We start from the raw sequence: 22,500 nt of genomic DNA, 5'->3' as shown, positions 1-22,500 counted from the left end.
TAGGTCTTAGGTCTTCGTTTTTGGGTCTTCGTTTTAGAAACACCCATTAATTAAGTACATGAAAAGTTTGGCATCTGAATCAATTAGGAACGCCTGGTTCAATTTGGAACAGCTCAGCTGTTCTTTTCGCCTAGCCCAGCCAGGAATTTAGCCTTTGGAATGGCTTTGATACATGCACCAAACTTTTCATGTACCGAACCCAAAATACATAAATTATTAGAACGTATTTTGTAAGCAGTTTGACTAAAATGAGCATTTTTCTCCTTTTGAATTTAGTTAGGCTGGAATTAAGATCCACGTCAATTCAGGCGATGTAAATAATCTGGGTCGGCCTTAATTCGAAGTAGGTTCAGCTCATGAGAAGTTTGGCGTCTGAACTTAAGGCCTATAACAATCCGTTTACGCTGATTTTTGCTGAATATAATAAAATTCATCGTGAGTGAATTAGACTTAAAAGCTGTCATGTCACTCAGCGACGAGACAGAAATTCAAAATTTGTTTACTTTATTTTTTGATCACGAGAATTTTTGTAATAGCTTCAACTAAAAAAACGGCTAAACATCAGCAGTTCCGTTCAGAATGATTATTTTGCAGACAGTTTATCAGTGTCTTTAACAAATCTGTTCGAACGGTTTGCCAATCTGTTCGACAATTTTATTCATCTCTTCGAACAGTTTGCCAATATCTGTTCTAATAATTTATTCATCTGTTGGAATGGTTTGCCAATCCGTTCAAATAATTTATTCATCCATTCAAATGGTTAGTCAAACGCTTTGTAGACCGTTCATTAACTGTTCATTATCCGTGCATTTTTCCCATTCAAACGGTATTCCGTTTTGCCTTTCACGGTCACATATATCTTTATGCACCAGCAGATGATATTGCCTGTCTGTTCCAGGACACACTTAGTGAGACCAAATTCCAAGCATCCCTGTCACTTTCATATGGTAGTCCTCCTTGGGTGCTCACAGGGCCTGATTGTTTGGCTCGTTCTGCGATATAGTGTTGCTTGCATTCGAGCTTGAGAGAGAAATGGATTTCTCAGTCACAGATATATATTAGTTTAAATAGCAGATCTAACTTAAACGGAGAATACTTTATGTCTCAGTTAAGATTATTCCTTTATCACATTTACTACAAATTAAAAGACATCTCTGTGCTGAGTTCATTGAGATGGGTGTCTTTGGAAGCGACAGTGATGAGAGTGCGTATGCAATGTTATGGCATATTTGCTTGACAGCCTAACAAATGAAGATATTTTTTGTATCCTGTAACCAAGTTTCTCTGTTTGAAATCATGAGCATTCCATAGCCTTTTGAAATGAGCTGAGAGAGAGAAAGCACAAGTAGACAGAGAGGGGGAGAATCTCCTGCATTTCTTGCACATATATACTTTAGGAAGCGCTCAGCCTATGTGAAGGTCATGTGCTATAATTTTGCTCAGCTTCTTGTGATTCTCAAGTGAACAGGTTGATTGCAAATTTTTGTTTGCTTAGACCAATTCTAGATCAGGCAAGTCCTAGGTTTTGACTCTCTCATTGCAAATGCATCACCTTTGTGTTAAGTTGCTACCTATATGAGCAACTAAAAAAAAGGTTTGGAAGAGTTGTGCACCTCCATGGCTTAGTTGCAAAAAAGGAACTGAAAACGGAAGGAGTGACGTAAGGTAAAAGTTGTGTAGTCGTACTATATTATGAAAATGTGAGGATGATGATGCTTGACATTTTGAGTTGCTTGCAATCAAAGGTCTATACCAATGTGAGATTCTCTTGTTAATCTGTGCTAATACTGAAAAACAGGAGAGGACAGTATACTAAGTGGGTGTGGCTTTGCAGCTTTTTACTTCTTGGTCTGCAGTCTTCCCTTTATATAATAGCTAGTTTACATCTGCATTCTGGTGAATCTGTTTTTTATATATACTGACCAACTCCTTCAATGGTGTAACGAGTGTTTGTATGTGTTATTATAATGGAACTTTTTTTAAAAAAAGATCCTCAGCTAGATGTCCTAGCTATTTTTTTAAACAAACTACTCTATTTTTTCTAGATCAAAATAGAACCTGTGGTCCTAATGAATTCAAATGTAAAAATGCCAAATGCATCATAGGCAAATGGAAGTGTGATAGACAAGATGACTGCGGAGATGGTTCAGATGAAGAAACAGCTCTCTGTGGAGAATGTATGTAAAACATACATCACATGATGTTGATGCTATTAGTATTTTTTATTGCCACAGATATGTAGATCAAGGTATTGGGTGAACTGGATTTTGTTTCATGTTTCTTTATACTGCTTGTTAAAGCCGTTAACCCTTCGATGTCTCCTCAAAAAAACAAAATTTAAAGCTAGTCTTGCCGTTTTCTTGTCACCATCTAACAAAAAAAAAGAGAACTAAACCCAACCCTTTGCTTAAACAAGGCAAATACTATACATTTACTGGCTTTAATGCTCCAGCTGGGTATGCACATGTACAAAATGCAGAGTTTAAAAAGTTTAATTGTAAGTTAATTTTTCTTTCTTTCTTAGTTTTTATTTAGGTGAGGAAGGGTGTTGTGGCCTCAATACATCTAACACCCTCCTTTATCTGCATGATTCTTTATATCATGTAATCAGCCTCATTTGATAGCAAAAATTATTACACTTTTTATGTATCAGTTGAAAGGGTATTTACTGAGTCAATCTTTTTTAGCTTCCAGAACTTGTCCATCCTATGAATTTACCTGTGACAATGGTGGGTGTGTGTCTCGTTCCTGGTTGTGTGATGGAGATGATGACTGTGGAGATAACTCAGATGAGACTGGTCAGCAATGCGGTGAGATATGTTTGAAAAAACTTTGCTTATCTTGAATGTGCTGGAAGAAGGGAATCTCAATTGTCTTTGTAAAAAAATTACATGGCAGATTTATTCTCTTTCTCCCATGTTACTAATTTTCCACCCATGGGGCAAAGTAACTTCATTAAGCATCCTTTTAGTGGGTGTTATGAAAACTAAGACCCTCGAAAACTAAGACCTAAGACCTAAGACCTAAGACCTGTCTTAGTTTTCGAGATTACAAAAACTAAGACCCCCTAAAATTGAATCCGTCGAAATATAAAGTCAAATTGTAACCGAAATAGGTCTGATCTGTCAAATTATATCATGTTTGATCCTTTCCACCGAGTTTTAAGTCAAATAAAACGATAAATTTAGGGGTCTTAGTTGTCGTAATTTCGAAAACTAAGACCCCTCTTAGTTTTCTTAATTACGAAAACTAAGACCCCCACCAAAACAATGGGTCATTCCAGAAAATATCCATACCATACCAGGGGCGGCATCTTGGAATTCCGAGGGAGAGGGGGGATTTCTTGGACTGGAATTCCGAAGACGTGGGGGGGGTAACGCAGTTTGGAATTCCAAAGGCATGGGGGGGTGTTTCAGCTCTAAATTCAGTGAATTTCCAGAGGAAAGACGGCGAAAGCTCCGCTTGAAATCGCTGACCTGTTAACATTCCCAGTTTGTAAATGAAGCACGAACCGACCACAGAAGAAGTATGCGTTCATGCAGATGGGTAAGCAGATGGGTTGTGCAGCAAGCTCCACATCGAAGAGGCCTTAAAGTTGATGAATTAGTCAACTGATTAATAAAAATATAACCAAGTCAGTGTTTCTCGCCGATTGTCGATTGACGATGTGTTGTTGCGAGCTGAAAACTCGCACCAGTCTCTCGTTTCCAAATAGAACGCCTGACAGATTTTGTATTTCACGCCGATTTTCACGCCAACATGTAGGTAGTAAAATCCGACAGCGTGCCTTTTGGTGCGCTGTTTAATTCAAAACTGTTTATGCGCAAGTGTTTTGATCATTCAGTTCTAAATAGTTATTTTTCCTCAAAATAACTATTTATTCCAGGAGCTGTATCCTTAAACGGACGTATATTTGCCAATAGAACTGGAAGAGTCGGGGAGAGGTTTACCTCAAAAAATTATAATAGTTACTTTTCATTCATTTTTTTTTTATTTCCATCATACATTTTACATGATTAAATTATTTGTACATGCATGTTATGTGTAGCGCGACAAAAATATTTGCAAAAACCTAAAAACATTTGCTGATCAAATCTAAAACCGGTATTTAGGGGAAAAATGCAGTTCGGTCCTGATTTTTCCTGCGTTTCTATGATTTCCATACATTTGTCATCAGGAAAAAAATTGTCAGTTCTGTAAAATCAAAATTACGAATAAAGGGCCGCAAATCCACACGAGGCCAAAAACATCAACAAAGACTGACTCGATCGATTACAAAACTCACTCTACTGTATACTGAAACTGTTTCCAGTTCAAATGTTTGCTGTTATGGTGTGTGGTTCACATTCCAACAAATCTCTAAACTCGGCTTTCTGGTTTTGATTTGGTTCACGCAAGCCTGTGAAACGCTGGTCTCGCACACGCAAATATAGGTTAAGTTCTCCAGTTTTTCAATAATAAATGTGAATGTGCTGTCATCAACAAAGGTGTAAGGGATTATTAAACTTGACAGTTGGCAATTGCAGTGGATAATCTGCGATATTTCCTCTTGGTTAAAAAGGTAGCCTTCTTGGCAATCCAATGTCCTCAGGGACGGAGAGCTTTTTGCTATTGCTAACACGCCACTCCTGCCAAATCCAAAGACATCTTCTGGGGGAACAGTGATATACTGCAGTTTCTTCAAGCCAATGATCTCGGGCAGACACTTCTCGCTTATGCGCGTTTGCGTCAGATGAAGGTCTAATAGCTCACTGCTAGCCTTGAGGATCTTCGATAAAATTTGGTCTGTAATACCGGTTCCTGACAAGGTGAGGTGCTTCAACCTGCTCAGTCCTGCATACAATATACATGAACCATCCAACCAACTACTTAGAAGGAATAGCTACGGTGTACTAACGTTAACAAACTTGAGTTGCTTGATCGTCTGACTAAAAATTGTGAACAGAATTCTTTTGCAGAGGGAAAAAGTGCAAGTTTCTCGTTCGTTTGAAGATTTAGGCAGACGAACAGGAATTCCAAAGGGTCTGAAACAAAAGTGGAAAATTCCGGAGGAGAGGGGGGGGTTAGCGATTTTGGAATTCGGAGGGCAAGGGGGGGATAAGCATTTTGGAATTTCTGAGGGCAAGGGGGGGTTAAAATACTCATGCCACCCGTGGTAGGGTATGGATATTTTCTGGAATCACCCAATCACTACAATTTCTACAAAGTCGAATTCCGACTGTTTGAAGACTATAATCTGCAAGACAAACAAAAACTACTATCATACGCGTGCTAGACGATCCGCTTCTTCTAACAATTTGCAGACATACATTTTTAATATCAATATTGTGGCTTTAAGAAGAGGATGAAAGCTATAGACTACCTACTTATAATTGTACACTGAAAATATGCCTTACCCCTATAATTTTGGTTGTTTATCCTTAAAGTCATAAAATTGGTTTTCCACTGGAGATGGATTTTTGTCTTCGTTGCGGGCTGACATGTCGCTGTGACCTGAATGCCTGATCGCTAAGTGGTCAACGGCGTTATCGGTTAAACATCACACAAAAATACGGATTTTTTTTCCTTTTCTGGCCGTGTCATAGATAGAAAAGTGCTTTTATAAAAAGGGCAAAAAATGGAGAATATGCTACATTGCGTTTTTCTAGCGTTTGTTTTTATCATTGCCACCCCGGAGATCACCGGGTTACAATGCAAAGTTAGTTTAGGGGTAGGGGTGGGGGGCAAGGAGAAATAGTCTGTGAGGGATAATCGCTAAAATCACTCATGAAATAATTTTAAAAAAATGAATGAGTGAATGAATTTCCTGTACAAGCAAAGCATTGACTCACGCACGAGGTTTTGTGGCCCCCTGAGACTAGTAATTCCCTCCCCCGCTCCCCTCCCCGCGCTCCCTGCTTGTCCACGACAACCCCTGGACACGAACCCCTCAGGTGATAGTTACAGGTAACGCAATCTCGGTCGAAGAGACACAAAGAAAAACATCCTTCTCCAGTGGAAAGCCAATTTCATGATTTAAAGGATAAACAACAAAATTAAAGACCAATAGGGGTAAGGCATATTTTCAGTGTACAATAGATACGTAAGAAGTCTATGGCTTTGGTCCTCTTTTTAAAGCCAGGGTTCGATAATTTACTTTTATGTCCAGTTGCCCCTGGGGCAACCACAAGACTTGGTTTGGTTGCCCACAGAATATTTTAGTTGTCCAAGCTCTTGCCCCAGTTCAAGTCAAGAAACTAATACAGGTAGCTAAACAGTGGCTTTTATTAATTTGAACAAGAAAATGAAATACAAATACAGTGAACTGTATTCAAGAGTATCTTAAATGTTTTGACCAGCCTGTGTCTCGTTGTTTTTGTCCATTAGTATTAGTATTATAAAAATCAACAAACATTACAGTATAATAACAGGAAAAAAAATTGGAAGTTGGAACCTCACAAATGAACACTTTTCCACAAAAGCTTGCCAGGAAACTTAATTCAAATGTCTTTAGAGTCTTGCAATTTGCCTCACTTATTACATGTTTTTTGATCCCATCAAGACGAAAACTGTTGTTACCTTTTTCGCTCCCAAAGGCAGACTTATCTTTCGAAAACTGTCTGCAATAACTGCAAAACATAGCGTTTTCTTTCTCGTCAAATAATTTCAGCCAGGGTCTTCTAGTCTTCCACGACTCTTGAAATGTACGACACCTTTTTCTTGAACTTTCTTGCGCCTCGCCTAATTCTGCTGTAGATTTTGCGACACTCGTAGCATTGCTTTGATCATCATCTTTCTTCGTGGCTTCCAAATTGTTGGTATCGCCAACGGCCTTCACTTTCTCACGGCCGAAGTAGCGGAAGAGGCTCATGTTAACTAAGATGATAATAATAAGATGAATGGTAAATTGCCATCGTCGAAACAAACATGGCGGCATCACGGAGCGGATCTCACTAGTGCATCATGGACTATGTTTACTGGTATCAACCGCTGATTAAAGCACAACAGGCTCATTCAAAGAATGTTGTGCAAAAACGAACTTCGGCTTCCAACGGTAGTGTACGTGATACTTTAGTATTTCTTCCGTGTTTTTTTTTTCTTTCCACTAACTTACTTTAGGAATCGCTTACTCTCCAAAGACAACAAGCTGTTATATTTATTCAAATCCATCAAGTCTTCATTAAGGACTAGTGCCACGACAGATTGGGTTGCCCAAGGGGCAACCACTTAGCACAATTTGGTTGCCCCATTGTAATTTTGGTTGTCCGGGACAATCGGACAACCGTTAATTTCGAACCCTGAAAGCGAGTCTTCAAATTGTTAGCGGATCGTAGATCAGTACGTGTATGATAGTAGTTTCTGTTTGTCTTGCAGATTATAGTCTTCAAACGGTCGTAATTCGACTTTGTAGAAATTTTAGAGATTGTTTTGGTGGGGGTCTTAGTTTTTGTAATTAAGAAAACTAAGAGGGGTCTTAGTTTTCGAAATTACGAAAACTAAGACCCCTAAATTTACCGTTAAATTTGACCTAAAACTCGGTGGAAAGGATCGAACATGATATAATTTGACAGATCAGACCTATTTCGGTTACAATTTGACTTTATATTTTGACGGATTCGATTTTAGGGGGTCTTTGTTTTCGTAATCTTCAAAACTAAGATGGGTCTTAGGTCTTAGGTCTTAGTTTTCGAGGGTCTTAGTTTTCGTAACACCCTCCTTTTAGTCATAGCTTATAATTACCAGGCCAATTGCACCCTTCCAGTTTGGGCATGGGGTCATGGTGTAGAAGGTGTAATGATAAAAGTCCTTGGTGTATCACTGAGAGCAATATAAATGATATTAATATTTTTCACTTATAATGTCACTTGTCTGACTTTTCTGCCTTTCTTTTTCTGGTAGATGCCAAGACCTGCAGTGATGACCAGTTTACTTGTGACAATCAGAACTGTATTCCATCACGGTGGAAGTGTGATGGTGACCCAGACTGTGCTGATAGTTCTGATGAGAAACGATGTTTGACTACAATACGTCCTATCCCAGTTTGCTCAGGAAAAATGTTCCGTTGTACTGAAGGAACCTGTGTCCAAGGTCACTGGCGTTGTGATGGAGAAGAGGATTGCCCTGATGGATCTGATGAGCAATCCTGCAGTAAGTTAGACTTACTACACTCTTTGACAATGATCAGCATGTTATATTTTTTGGTTATTGGCCAAGTTTTCCTGAAAGCATGATGAAGTTCTGTTGATCCAGGGAAGTTACCCTTAACAAAATTTCTACCCTGTAACAGCTCTGTAGCATCACTGGAACAGGGTTGAAAAACTAACCTGTAACAACCCTGTTACAGCTCGTCATTTGGCACAGTTAGCAAGGCTGTTTCTACACTGTAGCAGCCTTGGAACAGCCCTGTCACGTTTAACTCAAAATTTCTTGGTAGACACCCTGTAACAGCCATGTAACAACCCTGTTTCCACCCTGTGATGGACATCCCTGCCACAGCTCGTGAATTGGCACAGTTAGCAAGGCTGTTTTTACACTGTGGCATTCCTTTAACAGCCTTGGTACAGGTTTCATGCATCACAACCCTGTTACAACTTGTTAATTGGCAGTTAACAAGGCTTTTTTTTTTTACCAGGTGCCAATGTTGTGATACTCCCTCTCACACTTCTATACATTAGAATTATAGTACTATCAGAACATAATTTTTTATAACTTCACATCTATTAAAGATGAAACTTAATCTTTTTTAGGCATATTTGAACTCATGAAAATTCCTGAAGCAAAGGAACGATTTGCGCCACAAAAAGCTTCAAAGTTGAACCACCAACGGCTGGTTTAGTCCGTTTAGTCACTTAAGTAACAAAAGCAATGCATTTCAACAAACATACATTGAAAGGACACTTTCGATAAAGGAAAACAGTAAATACAGTCAATTAAGAACTTAACGTTACTTTATTTTTCCCGTGCCGACTTTACAGTGTGTAAAAATATAGACAGAACAAAATTTAAACTGCATGCAACATGATCTGGCTTGTAAACACTTGCTTGCTTTGCTCGATTTAATGTACAACTAGCACGTCAAAATGCCGACTTTACAATAACTGTCCCAAAAAACAAAAAAAAGAACGATTTTTGTCCGCAATTATAAGAGATGAAACAGGGAATTGTTCCATTGTAACAACGGTTCCGAGGTTGACAGTTTATAGTTGTTTTGTTCGTTGTAACAAGCTTAATTTGAAATTGCTCACCTCGATCGTCTTTCCTTCATGATCCACAATGTGTTACATTTCCTCATGAAAAGAGCCAATCCATTTGTGTTTCAGTTGTTGCTGAATCGTTTAATGGTGTACGGATTACTAGGCAGGGCAAACAATACTTGAATCTTGCAAGTGCCGCGGAATGTTTTCTGTCCACCAGATCGATCTGTTTCCCATTCTTCGTTGAGAGCTGGTCAAAGCACAGTTATTTTTTTGCTAATACTTTTTCACTCTCTGCTTCAAAAGCAGCAAAAAACGTTCTACAGCCTTTCTAAATCTAAACTGGATGCAGAAAGCGTTTGAATATTTTCGCCTTTCATTCAAATGATCGTGAGTCGTTTCAGGAATGGAGATGTGTAATGCGATCTTCCGGTAAAAGTGCTGACCAATAAGATTAAAGTCTTGGATTTCTCCAGGGAATTACCAATGGCGTGTCTGTCACGGAATGAAAATATTTAAGTCCCCTCGATCTCTAGGGAAAGAATTTAATTCCATGGTTGCAGAGGTCTCTCACGCAGGAAAACAAATTGAAGTGATCTGAAAGTCTTTCATTTTTAGTACATTGCTGTAAAAAATTAATTAAGTTACAGCGGTTTTTTTTTCATTTAAAAGAACAGGAAGAACAGGAGCTGATGAAATAGGTGTTTGTAAAAATGGTAAGCTGATCATAAGAAGGTCTCCGTTTTTAACATGAGATAAAAGTCTTATAAAGAAACCAACCTAAAAATACAAAGGTAGCCACAAAATCGGTAATTAATTAAAGTAAGTGTCAATGAAAAAAAAAAAGAAAAAACGCAGCAAATCCAAACAAAACCAAAAACAGCATATTAAAAGGCGTATAATAATCGTGTTTGATGATTTAACGATACCATTTTCACCAAGTTCTTTTTCGTTTTATTTGTTATTAATGATCTAACTGACCCTCGCTCCTTTTAATGACTTTTAGACTTTGAAAAATATTGCCATCTTTCATGATTTATGGCGTTTACCGTACTTGGCTACATTAATTGTTACTGCGCTTTGATTATTATCCATTGTGTGAACAGAAATAGACATCTCACAGTTCTGCAGGAACCCGGTTACTTTCAAATGTACCTAACACAGCCATTCTGCATCCCTGTCCTAGTTCTTCTGCATTACTAGGTAGCCCTGTCTTAACCCTGTTACGGTAACTGGATATTTTCACAGCCATGTAACAGGCTTGTTATACTTAACTATGTACACTTTTACAGCCCTGTCACAGCTCCACTTGTTTTAACTCAAGTAAGTTGCAGCTGTGTCACAGCCCTGTTACAGCCAGTTTACAGCTCTGAAATAACGTAAACAGGGCTGGAAACAGGATTTTACAGGGCTCTCACGGGGTTTTTGCAGGGTAGAATTTTTTCTAAGGGTAAGAACAATAATTTTTCTTGCTTTTCATCAAAGTGAAATAGTAATAAGACTAAAAACTTTGTTGAAAGTAAACCTTAAATTGTGCAAATATAATATTATGGAAAAACATATTTCTTAATTAACGTTCCTGCTTGTATGTTTTTCCAAATTAATGATAGCTATAACTGTTGGTCATTACAGCTGTGAAGATGAAGACCTTGATGGCATGGTGTCTTTAAGTTCTAGGTCTAGTTTTTAGGAATTAATGAAGCAACAATCTAACTTAGATGTTTTCTTTTAGCAACAATAAGTAACTGTACAAGCAGCCAATTTGCTTGTCAAAGTGGTGGCTGTATACCAAATACCCAGAGATGTGATGGAACCCAAAATTGTCAGGATGGATCAGATGAAACAAGCTGTGGTAAGTGTAAAACTCAGGCTCTGTCATGGTCACGTAGAATCCATTTTTTGAGCTGGTTAATGTAATGTCCATTCATAAATTTTATCTAAACAGGAACCTGCAGACCAGATGAATTCCAATGTGGGAGCACATTGGCATGTATTCCAAAAGCTAAACAATGCGATGGCACAAATGACTGTCCTAATGGAGAGGATGAACAGAGAAACTGTAGTAAGTGATAATTGTTAGAAACTTAATCGGAAAAGCTGTGGTGACATGTTCAACTTTGATTTGGGTTTCATTCATTCAGGTTGTTTCATATTCCTGATAGGCTAAGAAAACAGTTTATGCACTCAGCTGGTGAAAAATACTGCCAGGCCGGTTGCAAACAGGGTTGTCAAAAGTAGCTGGTTGCTGGTGAAAATCGGCTCCTACTTGGTTGGTATCAACCGGCTACTCTGCTTGGCATTTCTTTACAGTTGGCGTTTTTTTAAATAAAATATCCCTAGACTGACTGTTTACTTTGACAACTCAACCGTCTACATCAAACTTTCTGACAACCCTGGAGTTACCAAAGAATCTAATGTTAAAGAAATGAGTCTGACCTCAACTGTACTCTTATGTCACTTAAACTGAGGATGGGCTTCAGCTATGTGGACCATCTTCGCTAAAAATGCTCATTGACTATTCTACCTACTGGAGGTTGGAAAGGTTATTTAGAATACTTCTGTTCAAGAGAACAGAATTTTGTCAGGTTACGACTGAAATATGATCGGGACTTCACATCATGAAGTTTTAACATGAAGAGAATTAAAGAAACCAGAGATGTGTAGTTTTATTGAAATTAATGATTACTTGAGAGCTGCACATGATGTAACTCTGTAATCCCGTGGGAATTTTGTGAAAGAAGCAGGCCACCTATCTAGATGTGTTAAGGGGACTCTAAGGAACATAAAAAATGTTGTCGGCAATTTTTTAACTTGCACCGATGGCCATAAGCCAAGGGTGGATTTAAAATGTGACGTTTAAATTCTAGCATAGAAATGTCAGGCTGGACCTTATACCAGAAAACTACCTTTAATGACAACAGATTGCTATCAGAATTACCCCTATAAAACATAATAGTGTATCTGGCTTGAAAATGTACCTGTCAAGCAATTAATCTGGTCACGTGACCACGATAGCATGGAAATGAGGCTTCACCTTATAGTACTTGAAAAGCATCTTCAATGACAACAGATTGCCATCAGAATTACTCCTTTAACACAAGAGTGTATCTAACTTGAAAACATATTTGTTTAAGCAATTAAGGTGGTCACGTGACCACAATAGCATGGAAACGAGGCTTCTCCTTAAAGTACTAGAAAACCATCTTTAATGACAACAGATTGCTATCATTATAACTCATATAACACATAATATTGTATGTGACTTTACAACGCATCTGTCAAGCAATTAAACTGGTCACATGTCTATGATAGCATGGAAATGAGGCTTGAGCATAAAACTCCGTTTTGCAACCACTAATAGCAAGTAGTCAATACAGCTATTGAAGTGCCTTTCAGGTTATGTACAACTGGCCAAGCTCTAATTACAGAAGCCTGAAAACAAGATACGTTCCAATGACCTACACAAAACAAATGAAAACGCGATTTCCTCACTACCAGGCTGGACATTCATGACAAGATCAAGATGTTCTAGTCATCACCCTCCTCCTCGAAATCATAGTCATCAACATCATTATCAGAATCATCAGAATCATCATCGTCGTTAGAGTTTTCTTCATTGCTGTCAGCAATGTTATCACAAAGCTCATCCCCACCTTCAATTCAGCTGCAAAGATCACTGCATTTACTTCCTGCCTTCCGAGACAGATCTCAGGGCGTGCCTTGCAGGCCTGACATGTATACTCATAACAACATGGAGCAATTCGCCAGAAGAAAATGTGCTAACGTTGTGTAGAGGTTCTCGGATCCTTCTCCTCCTTATTTCCGGAGGGAAGGGTACTCCCTTATATGGTCTATATAGGGATGTGCTGCTTGACAAGGTATTATATGTGCAACGTCAGTATTTTAATTCACCTGTAGAAAGTACAAAACAGCAAACTGATCCTTACGGCAGTGGGACGAAGAAGTAAAAAAAAAGAATAAACAAAAAATATATATATATATTTAAGCAAATTTGTTGAATATTTTGGTTTGAAAGACAAACCTTCTTCGGGGACTAAAAGAAGGGCCAGCCCCTAAATAACGTTTGTTTTTCAAACCAAAATATTGGGCAAATTGGTTTAAATATATATTTTTTGTTTTATTTTCTTGTTACTTCTTCATCGCCTTGCCATAAGGATCGGTTTGCCGATTTATATTTTCTACAAGTTACTATACTGGTCTAGTCTACAACTGGGAGGTCCGGCCAGTCAATGGTTTGTCGCTGTGGACTTGTTGATATTTCATATTAGATCATATTCTAATTTACCCACAGCAAAGGTCTGGCATATAATGAACATTGTCCCCTCGTCCACCAGATGTACAGGTAACTTGAACCGCAAGGACAGGATCGTTAAGGTCAGATTTCTAACGGCCATGCGAGGAACTTCGTGGCAAAGCATCATCGACGGTCCTTGATGGAAAAGAGTCCTTAGTTATCATGAGTTACCGGTATGCGAGCTGAAATTTGCGTCCTGTGATCGCTTTGATCCAATTGCAATGGAGGGAAGCAGTAGTTAGAGGATTATAAGCTGCCCTGGGTTAAATTTGGAGGCGATTGAAGTATTTGGAGTGAAGTTACGGCTGATTTCCTGAGGTTAAAATGCAAGAACTCTGCTCGAGCAAGTAACCAAGCTTGAGTAATCAATCGCTTTCCTTAGAACGCATCCTAATCTTGGTGTTCCTGTGGTACAAAGCGAGGTATTGGGGGTGACTGCTGAGTAGCCACCCCCACTGATTTTATCAGGGCCACCTTTTTGACCCCTAAATAACGATCGCTAAAATCCCCAAACCCTTATAATATTTCTGTTATTCTCACTCGTGAGCTTGGGGTACCTGTGATTATATTTAGTGTCACATGTATCTTCTGAATTGATACCACATAACCAATAAGTCTATTCTGAGCTGTTCAAGGCCTGATAACGTGAAAATTACATATTTTGTAGATTTGCGGAAATTACGTAAGTTTCCACTAGCTTCCAAATAAGTTGTGCGTCATTTTAACGTCCAGCCTCGTTTCCATGCTATTGTGATCACGTGACCATATTAATTGCTTGACAGATACGTTTTCAAGTCAGATACATCATTATGTGTTTATATATGAATAATTCTGATAGTAATCTGTTGAAATTAAAGATTGTTTTCAGGTACTTTAAGTCCCAGCCTCGTTTCTATGCTAGAAAACAAACGTCACATTTTAAATCCACCCTTGTGGCCATCGGTGCAAGTTAAAAAATTGCCGATTTGCAGAATTAGAAGCAATTATGCTTTATTGCAAAATTCTATTTTTGTCTTTTTCACTTTATATTAGCCATATTTTGTTGTTTTGTGATAAAAAGTGAATTTATTAATTAGAAAACTGGGTTATTTGCTAAACTCATTAGTCCCTGAAAGTTTTGCTGCCCCTAGCTATCCTGAATCGAAACTTTTACATGCTTTGAATTCTCTCCTCCCCACATTTTTTGCTTTTCTTCCTTATTTTTTTTCTTGTACTTGACATTAAGGGATACTAGCATGGCCTTGATTCATTTCAGTGGGAAAAGTTTTTTTCTAGAAACCCTGCTGAAAGTGAGTTTTTTAGAGGAAGCATTATCAGGTGGAAATCAAAACTTTCCAGTCAAACAAAGTATCATGTTATTTTTGCATTTTTGGTTGGCCTGTACTGTGTAACCAAATTTGGCTCATAAGGTTATTGGTTAAAGGATGACGTTCCCTGCACAAGTTCAGTGTTAAATTTGTCTTTTGTTAGGTAACAAGTTGTACATGCTTGGGATATGGTCTAAGTCAGGGGGTTATGGGTGGTCGACGTGTTAATTAACAACAATTATTCATTCAAAATATTTCCCCAATTTTGATTGGCTAAAAGCACACACGTAATTCACCATAACCAGTTACTGATGACCAAATTTGGAAGAATTTTGAGTTTAAAAGGAAATGACATAAAAAATTCAGCCTTCTACAGGTTAATGCTTCGTTAACCGAGAAGACCTGGGGACAAGATTGCTGGTTGTTTTCGTTGTAAAAACTAAAATGGCAAACACTTCACTCGTTTCAAGAGTAAGAAATACAGATGGAACTAGGTGAAATAATGGCTAAAAACATAGTAAAAACAGCAAGAAGACAACTGGGAGGGTGACATCTGCTATTTGAAGAATATTTGCGGAGCTGGATAAAACCTAAACGTTAACTATCAAAGATAAACTTAACATCGATGCAGGTAAGCTTGTTTTAGCTATGTTTTTAAACTAGGAATTATTTTTGAATGAATAATAAAACAATTATTGAATTCAGCTTTCGTATATCATATGAAGAATTATGGAGATTAATTAATTGTTAAATATTAATGAATGAGGCTGAGTATCTTATGAATGAGGCTGAGTATCTTATGAAGAATTATGGAAATCGAGGATAACACCCTCTGAGATCTCCATAATTCTTCATGTGATACGAAAGCCAAATTCAATAATTGTTTTATTATTCATTCAAAATAATTCATAGTTTAAAAACATAGCTAAAACATGCTTTATACCTCCATCGATATTAAGTTCATCTTCGATAGTGTACATTTAGGGTTGTTCAGCTCTGCAAACATTCTCCAAATAGCAGATGTCGCCCTTCGAATTGTCTTCTTGTTGTTCTTGCCATGTTTTTAGCTATTATTTCACCTGGTTCTTACTCTTGAAACGAGTGAAATGTTTGCCATTTTTGTTTTCACAACCAAAACAACTCAACCTCATGCCCAGGCCTTCTTGGTCAACGGTGCATTAACATGCAAGAAGGCTGCACTTTTGACGTTATCGAATCATTGAATGCAAAATTCTTCCAAATTTGGTCATTAGTAGCTGGTTATAGTGAATTATGCATGTGGTTTTAGCCAGTCAGAATCGGGAAAATCTTTTGAATGAATAGTAATGTTTTTATAATAATTACCCAGAGCAGGGAAATTAGATGCTCTGGTTGCTGTGAATGATATTGGAAACATTAGTAAGAGGGAACTCGCCTATTAATTCTTGGGCTTTTTTTCCTTTCCTTTTGTTAAGGAATAAATGAATGCATGGATCATAATGGTCATTGCCAGCATATTTGTACTGATCTGAGGTTTGGCTACAAATGTTCTTGCCACTCTGGCTACCAACTGGCAGAAGACCAAAGATCTTGTGATGGTAATAATGGTCACTTAACTGAACAGTTTGTTTACGACATTAAGTTTTCCATAAAACCATTTTGCTGCAAACCTTTTATTATTTGTTACCATAACTTTTTTGGTTGAGATTTTCTATCAATGCCAGATCTCAGTATTAGGCAGCACACTTATCTTGTGTGGTATTTAAACCTGGTATTCTTTTGATTATCAGCCATAAATTATGCATCATAATAAATTATTTAAAGTTGTTATGATCAATGATGATAATTAGCATAACTGCACTATCAATCTACAACATGTTTTTGCCTTTAAAAACATCATTCTCTCTAGTAAGACTAACTTTGATATTTGTGAATCATTCAGATGTTGATGAATGCCAGGAGTATGGCAAATGCAGTCAGATATGTACTAATTTAAAGGGGACCTTTCAGTGTTCTTGTAAGCCTGGTTATCACTTGGATGCTGACAAAACTACATGTAGGGCACTTGGTAAGGTTATGTTATAATGTATTAATATTTAAATATCTAGAACTGATCTTTCATTTAGAACTACGTAAATGACGATGATAAGATAAGTGGTTATAATGCTCAATAGCATCTTTCCTATTGAGAATTAAAAAGCAATTGCGACGAGGGCCATTACATATACATCCTGTACAAGTGTTGTAGTACGTAGCATAATGAATGAGTTGTCATAACTTTCCAATCAAAGGCAGTTTGTTTGTTATATTATTATATTGTTATAATTATACAATTATTGCGAAAAGTCAATTGAATGAAATGTGAACCACCTGAACAGCAGTAAAATCTTCCAAAAAAACCCACTACAATATATATTACGGAAATTAATAATGCAAATTGTTATATGAAGAAGGACTTAATGAATTTCATTCTATTTAAGAGTAACTTGTTCACAAGCAATTGCTTTAAAATTTTTCCATCCCTGTTTGACGTACCAGGGCTGTGCTCTAGCAGAGCCCGGTGGCCCCTGGCGCCTAACTTTTGCCCGCGGGCGACTAGAAAATCTCAGATTTTTCATACAAATCATATGCTGGGCACCCTAGATTTTACAGTTTCAGAGCACTGGGCTCCCTTCAATTTTCCTTAGAGCATAGCCTTGCCTACATTTAATATTCACATGCAAGAACAGAGTGCACAGCTCCAAAATTGTTACTTTCAGTTTTGAGATTTTAAGCAAACATTTTTCTGTCAATTAGCACAATCACAATCACAGAGAGCCCAAAACCTCTGAATCTGTGAATTGTATGGTGTTGGCTAGCATATAGGTTAAGCACAGACTGAACAATGAGATTTCGTGGTCTCCCAAAGGCGAAAGTAATAATATTGTCATGGGCTCTCCCATGAAAGAGGTCGGAGCATCAAGTATATGGTCCATTGTCTACAATTTTGTTTTAAATGATTGGTCATGGTTTACATAATTCACTCATTACTTTGTTTTCATATATCTTTTGAACATAGGACATACACCATACCTGTTGTTTTCAACCCAGCGTAGCATTCGTAAGCTTTCAATGGGGGGCTCCAATGTCAATGAGTATTATGACATTGTTAAAAATGAAAAAGGAATTGTATCACTTGACTATGACTACTATGGCAATTACGTGTATTGGACAGATGTAAGAGATGAGAAGATTTGCCGTGCACCCATTGCTACGTCAGATAATAATACAGGTATTCTGACTATCATCATTTTACAATAATATTTGAGCTTCTGTACTTTTTTGCTCTAGATTTGTGGTTTAATCAAAATGGATAACTGAGTGTAATGCTAGAAGAACTGTATTCCACTATTAATTAATAGTCTAAACGTTTTTTGTGGAAACAATTATGAAGTTATGAAACCTAGCCTGTGTGGTTGCAGATAATATCCAAAAATTTCAGCAGGTTGGGGGCCATACATTTGCAACTCCTTTCAAAGTGGGAAGCAAGAAATATTTTTGACCATAAGTTGATAACGACTCTGTTCAACCCATGACATATCACTCAAAATTTGAGCACTCTAGAGTTCTGAGCTCACTAGTGCAGATCAGAGATTCTTGGTGCATTGTAGTCAGACTGAAATGAGGTGCATGCTGGCTACTGTTAGCTGGGCTAACGGTGTCACAATTTAATTGTCGGTCCTGGAAAGTCATGGAAAATTTAAGATTTGTTTGATAGGTAAGTTACTGCAGATGTCAAACTAAGGACAACTTAAGATCAAGACGAGAAATCAAACGGCCTCGGGCAAAAAATATGCTAAAACAAGGAAAGTTTTGAAAGCGACAGCTTAACCTAAGGTCAAGGAAAACTTGAAAAATTCCTGGATTGCGAAATAGTCATGGAATTTGGAGAGCTCAAAAGAGTACGAACACTGATTTATTCATTAGGGACTTGCTTGCATGAAGGAGTACTTTTAGGCCGAGGTTTGATTCAATGTTGTTCTATACGGCACCAAATGATTAAATTATTGTGTACATGATTGTTTTGCAGCTCTTTGTAATGAAATTGTGTCTGATGTTCATACTCCTGATGGTATTTGTGTTGACTGGGTGGGCAAAAAAATCTACTGGAGTGATGGAGGATACAACATGATTGAAGTGGCAGAATTTGATGGCTCTAACCGTCTTACCCTCTTCAGTACTGATCTTGATGATCCACGGGCCATTGCAGTTGATCCTCTTAATGGGTGTGTATTAAGAAGCAATAGCTATTCTTTCTATTCTGATGTGTGTATGTGTGTGGGGAGTAGCTCATATCTTTGGTAATTAGAAGAATAAAATATCCTTAGAATGAGAGACAGAGAGACTTTAACCGGCTGTATGTGGAGATAAAAGTAAGTGTTAAAGCAGGGTTTTCATTAAGAATGCTAGTAGCAGGAGAAACACTTTTTCACGAAATTGATAACAAAAAAATACAAATTAATAATAAAAATTACTGGCTTAAGGGTGATTTCCACTGATGCGTTTTTGGCTACGCATGTTATTAACGCACGTAATTTTAATCACATAAATAAAATAGAGGTAAGATAAAAAGTGCTAAATAAGCTTAAAGGAGAAGTTGAGCAAGGTTCAACTTTTACGCTTACGAGCGACCTTTCATGCATTGCCTCTATTTTATTTGTGAACATAAATTTTACGCACGTGCGCACGTAAAAATTATGCGACACTGGAAATCAACCCCAAGATTTAAGAATTGGGATAGTAAAAAAATGTAAAAAAGAAAATTTTACTTAAAGTCTTATCACAAAGCCTTGTGGAAATAAAAAGTCTTGACTGAATGCTTTTAACTCCCATTGTAAAGTCGACCAATCAGAACAGTCCACCAAACACCCGGCATATGGAAGTCTCCAATCCTCTGCTTTCAAACAAAAACAACAACAACGACTTTATTTGTACCCAGCAGTATTACAATATATTTGATTAGAGAACATGTATTAACAAAAATAAAGAGGAGTACAGGGTGTCCCAAATAACTATTTCCTGTTTCGACTACCTGGCGGTTTCTGTGTTAAGAAAATGCAGGTGCATAAGTGGTCAAAAGTCACGCTGATGGGCATTTTCTATCGGTGTGTTATTTTTATATTAATTTTTGTTTTTTGATTAGCTATCTCTTTTGGACGGATTGGGGTGATAACCCAAGGATTGAAAGGTCAGGCATGGATGGAGACCCAACAACAAGACAAGTGATCATCTCTGGACAGATTGGGTGGCCAAATGGCCTGACTGTTGATTATACTCTTCAAAGATTATATTGGGCTGATGCTAGGTACAAAGACTTCCATTTCTATGTCACTGTTAACATAATTTATTAGTATTGCATTGAATTGTCAAGGATGAAATTTTAAACGTTTTTTAACATCAATGTTATTGTTCAGCTGAAATACTGTGGAACAAAACGATTCTTTTCCTTTCTCTTTTTTGATTCTGAAAATTAAATATCATAGCACTAATTCTAGGGCAGCAATATAGTGATGCACTTTTAATTTACTTAAAATGTGAATATTGATTTTTTAACAAGTATCGGAGACAAGAACATGCAACATTAAAAGAGGAAAAAGAAACCTTGGAAAAAATCGTTAGACAAGTGTGTTATGATTCACATTTTAGGCATGGAACGACATGGAATTGAATACTACTTAGTCTTGTATCACCTGAAATTGACAACCATGATACAAAGTTATGAGTCGAGCTTGCTTTAGCAGAGCGAGACACTAAAAATGCAGGCATTTCTTTTTTTTCTTTTTGTTTTTGTCGGTGGGACCTAGCGTTCCTAGCGGAGACCGTGGAAACTGGGGATAATAATCGTGACGACTTTTATTGTATGCAAATGAGTCTCGTGATGAGCAAGCGGTTTATTTTCGGCGATGACTGGAATAACGCGAAATGTTTTTAGTGCCATGACAAAATTTTTTCTTCCATGCAAGAAATCACACTTTATCTTTTTCGACAAAACAGGTTTACGTTTCATATGACATAGCAAGCCGACAGCTGAACGTGACGAACGAATAGTTTTGTGAACACGTGTTGCAGGTGATGGTAAGCGCAGAATCTGGGGAGAGGGGGGCGTAAGGGGGGTACGAATACCGCAATACCGCACGTGGAAGCGCGAGAATACCGCAATACCGCATTAAAATTTACCCAAATACCGAAACCGCAGTTACAAATGGGAAAAAGTTGACGTTGTCAATACTACAAATCCTCCTTTCAAATAGAAATAATACTTTTGTGTCAGTGTTTACAAATCAAGGTGTGTCGATGTCAAGCGTACGATAAACATAAGATCATCGCGCTCGATTAACTTTGTTCATTAGATGTATACGTTTACGTAAATGATACAACAGGAGTTTTCTAGTATCACTTTATTCATTACTGACCTGGATCATAAACGGACGGAAAACAGTTGACTCTTATGAGGTTATTTCAGATTCACAATTAACTCGGTTCTGTGTTGAGGGTTTCAAAACGACGACCCGGGCTGCCTTTTGGATTCGAAGGGCACACAGTACACACTAGCTTGCGTAGCGTGGCGGTTTTGGTTGGGCGCGCTAAATAATGAGGCGGGCGCTGGAGAGGAGATTGGGGCGGGAGCTGCTTCGCCGCTCACAGTGGTGCTGCCGACAAAACCATGTAAAACTGCCATGCCCGGGGAGGGCGGGGGCAGGGGGTACTTGGGTTAATATTTGGTTGGTATGTGCCGCTGGCCTCTCAGAGCCCCTACCCCATTACAGTCTATTCTGTGGCCAATTATAGACCCCATCTTAGTCACTTTTGAACAAATATTTAATTTTCGCGATCCCAACTTTGTCACTTTCTGTTTTTATGAATTGACCTTGTTCTGTTAGATTGAATGAAGAACACTTTACTTTTCATCTACAATACAAACATTCTGGTACCTTTGCTAACCGTAAATATGAAGAACTGTCTTTCCCCAAAAAAGCAGAAAAAGTGCTACCCCATTCTAGTAACTCTCTGAAAATTCGACCCCATTATAGTTAATCCAGTCGTGAAAATGCGACCGAATCCAGCGGCACATCCTCATCCTCTCTTATCAGGAAGTACCCCCCCCCCCCCCTCCACCTCCGGGCCGTCATGCTACGTAGGGTAAGCACACACGAATACTAGTACATTCTATATTCCTGCATGCACAACGAGAAGGACAAGTAGTAATTTTTAGACCACACTATCTTCATAGATTATCTTTCGTCACTACGCAATTTATAACGATCTCACTGACCTCACTATTTGCTGGAATATCTGACTGATCACTTAGTTGACCCTCTGGATCGCTCTCTATTGTTTGGCGACTGGCACGAAAGTGGTGGTAAGATTGGTATAAAGGAGGTTAACCAAGCTGACTATTCCCACAAGGTCCATGAAGTCATAAATAATGCGACATGTTTACGTATCATTGGATAAAAAAGTTAATGTCCTTAATCATATCAAGTATTAACTGAAATTAGAAGCCATACGATTTGTCTGCACTGTTTGCGCAATGCAATCCCCGACTGTGCACACAGGTCACGCAGGCTAGCCAGGGAGACCTTTTAGGATTTGTATCCTCTTGTCATGAAAAAGAAGCAGATCACCGCGACACAACGATTTTTTCACCGACTACCGCGACGTAAAATTTAAACTTACCGCAAACCGC

At 38.0% G+C, this 22,500-nt stretch overlaps 1 protein-coding gene across 5 annotated transcripts in view; it reads left to right on the top strand.

Annotated features, from left to right (window-relative positions):
- LOC140933030 (low-density lipoprotein receptor 2-like) overlaps positions 1–22,500 on the top strand; it is a 64,960-nt gene that overhangs the window by 16,013 nt on the left and 26,447 nt on the right. For 4 of the 5 annotated variants that reach the window (XM_073382539.1, XM_073382537.1, XM_073382538.1 and 1 more), the window contains 10 exons: positions 2,046–2,177; positions 2,688–2,810; positions 7,879–8,127; positions 10,906–11,025; positions 11,119–11,235; positions 16,250–16,372; positions 16,717–16,842; positions 17,833–18,045; positions 18,844–19,039; positions 19,957–20,118. In XM_073382539.1, the coding sequence (XP_073238640.1) occupies positions 2,046–2,177; positions 2,688–2,810; positions 7,879–8,127; positions 10,906–11,025; positions 11,119–11,235; positions 16,250–16,372; positions 16,717–16,842; positions 17,833–18,045; positions 18,844–19,039; positions 19,957–20,118 (1,561 nt within the window). Of the gene's footprint in view, positions 1–2,045; positions 2,249–2,687; positions 2,811–7,878; positions 8,128–10,905; positions 11,026–11,118; positions 11,236–16,249; positions 16,373–16,716; positions 16,843–17,832; positions 18,046–18,843; positions 19,040–19,956; positions 20,119–22,500 lie in introns of those variants that run through there. The other variant, XM_073382541.1, reaches the window with a different exon arrangement.

The sequence above is a fragment of the Porites lutea genome, chromosome 4 (genome assembly GCF_958299795.1).
Source record: "Porites lutea chromosome 4, jaPorLute2.1, whole genome shotgun sequence".
Lineage (NCBI taxonomy): Eukaryota > Metazoa > Cnidaria > Anthozoa > Scleractinia > Poritidae > Porites > Porites lutea.
This window is presented reverse-complemented; position numbering and strand designations above follow the sequence as displayed.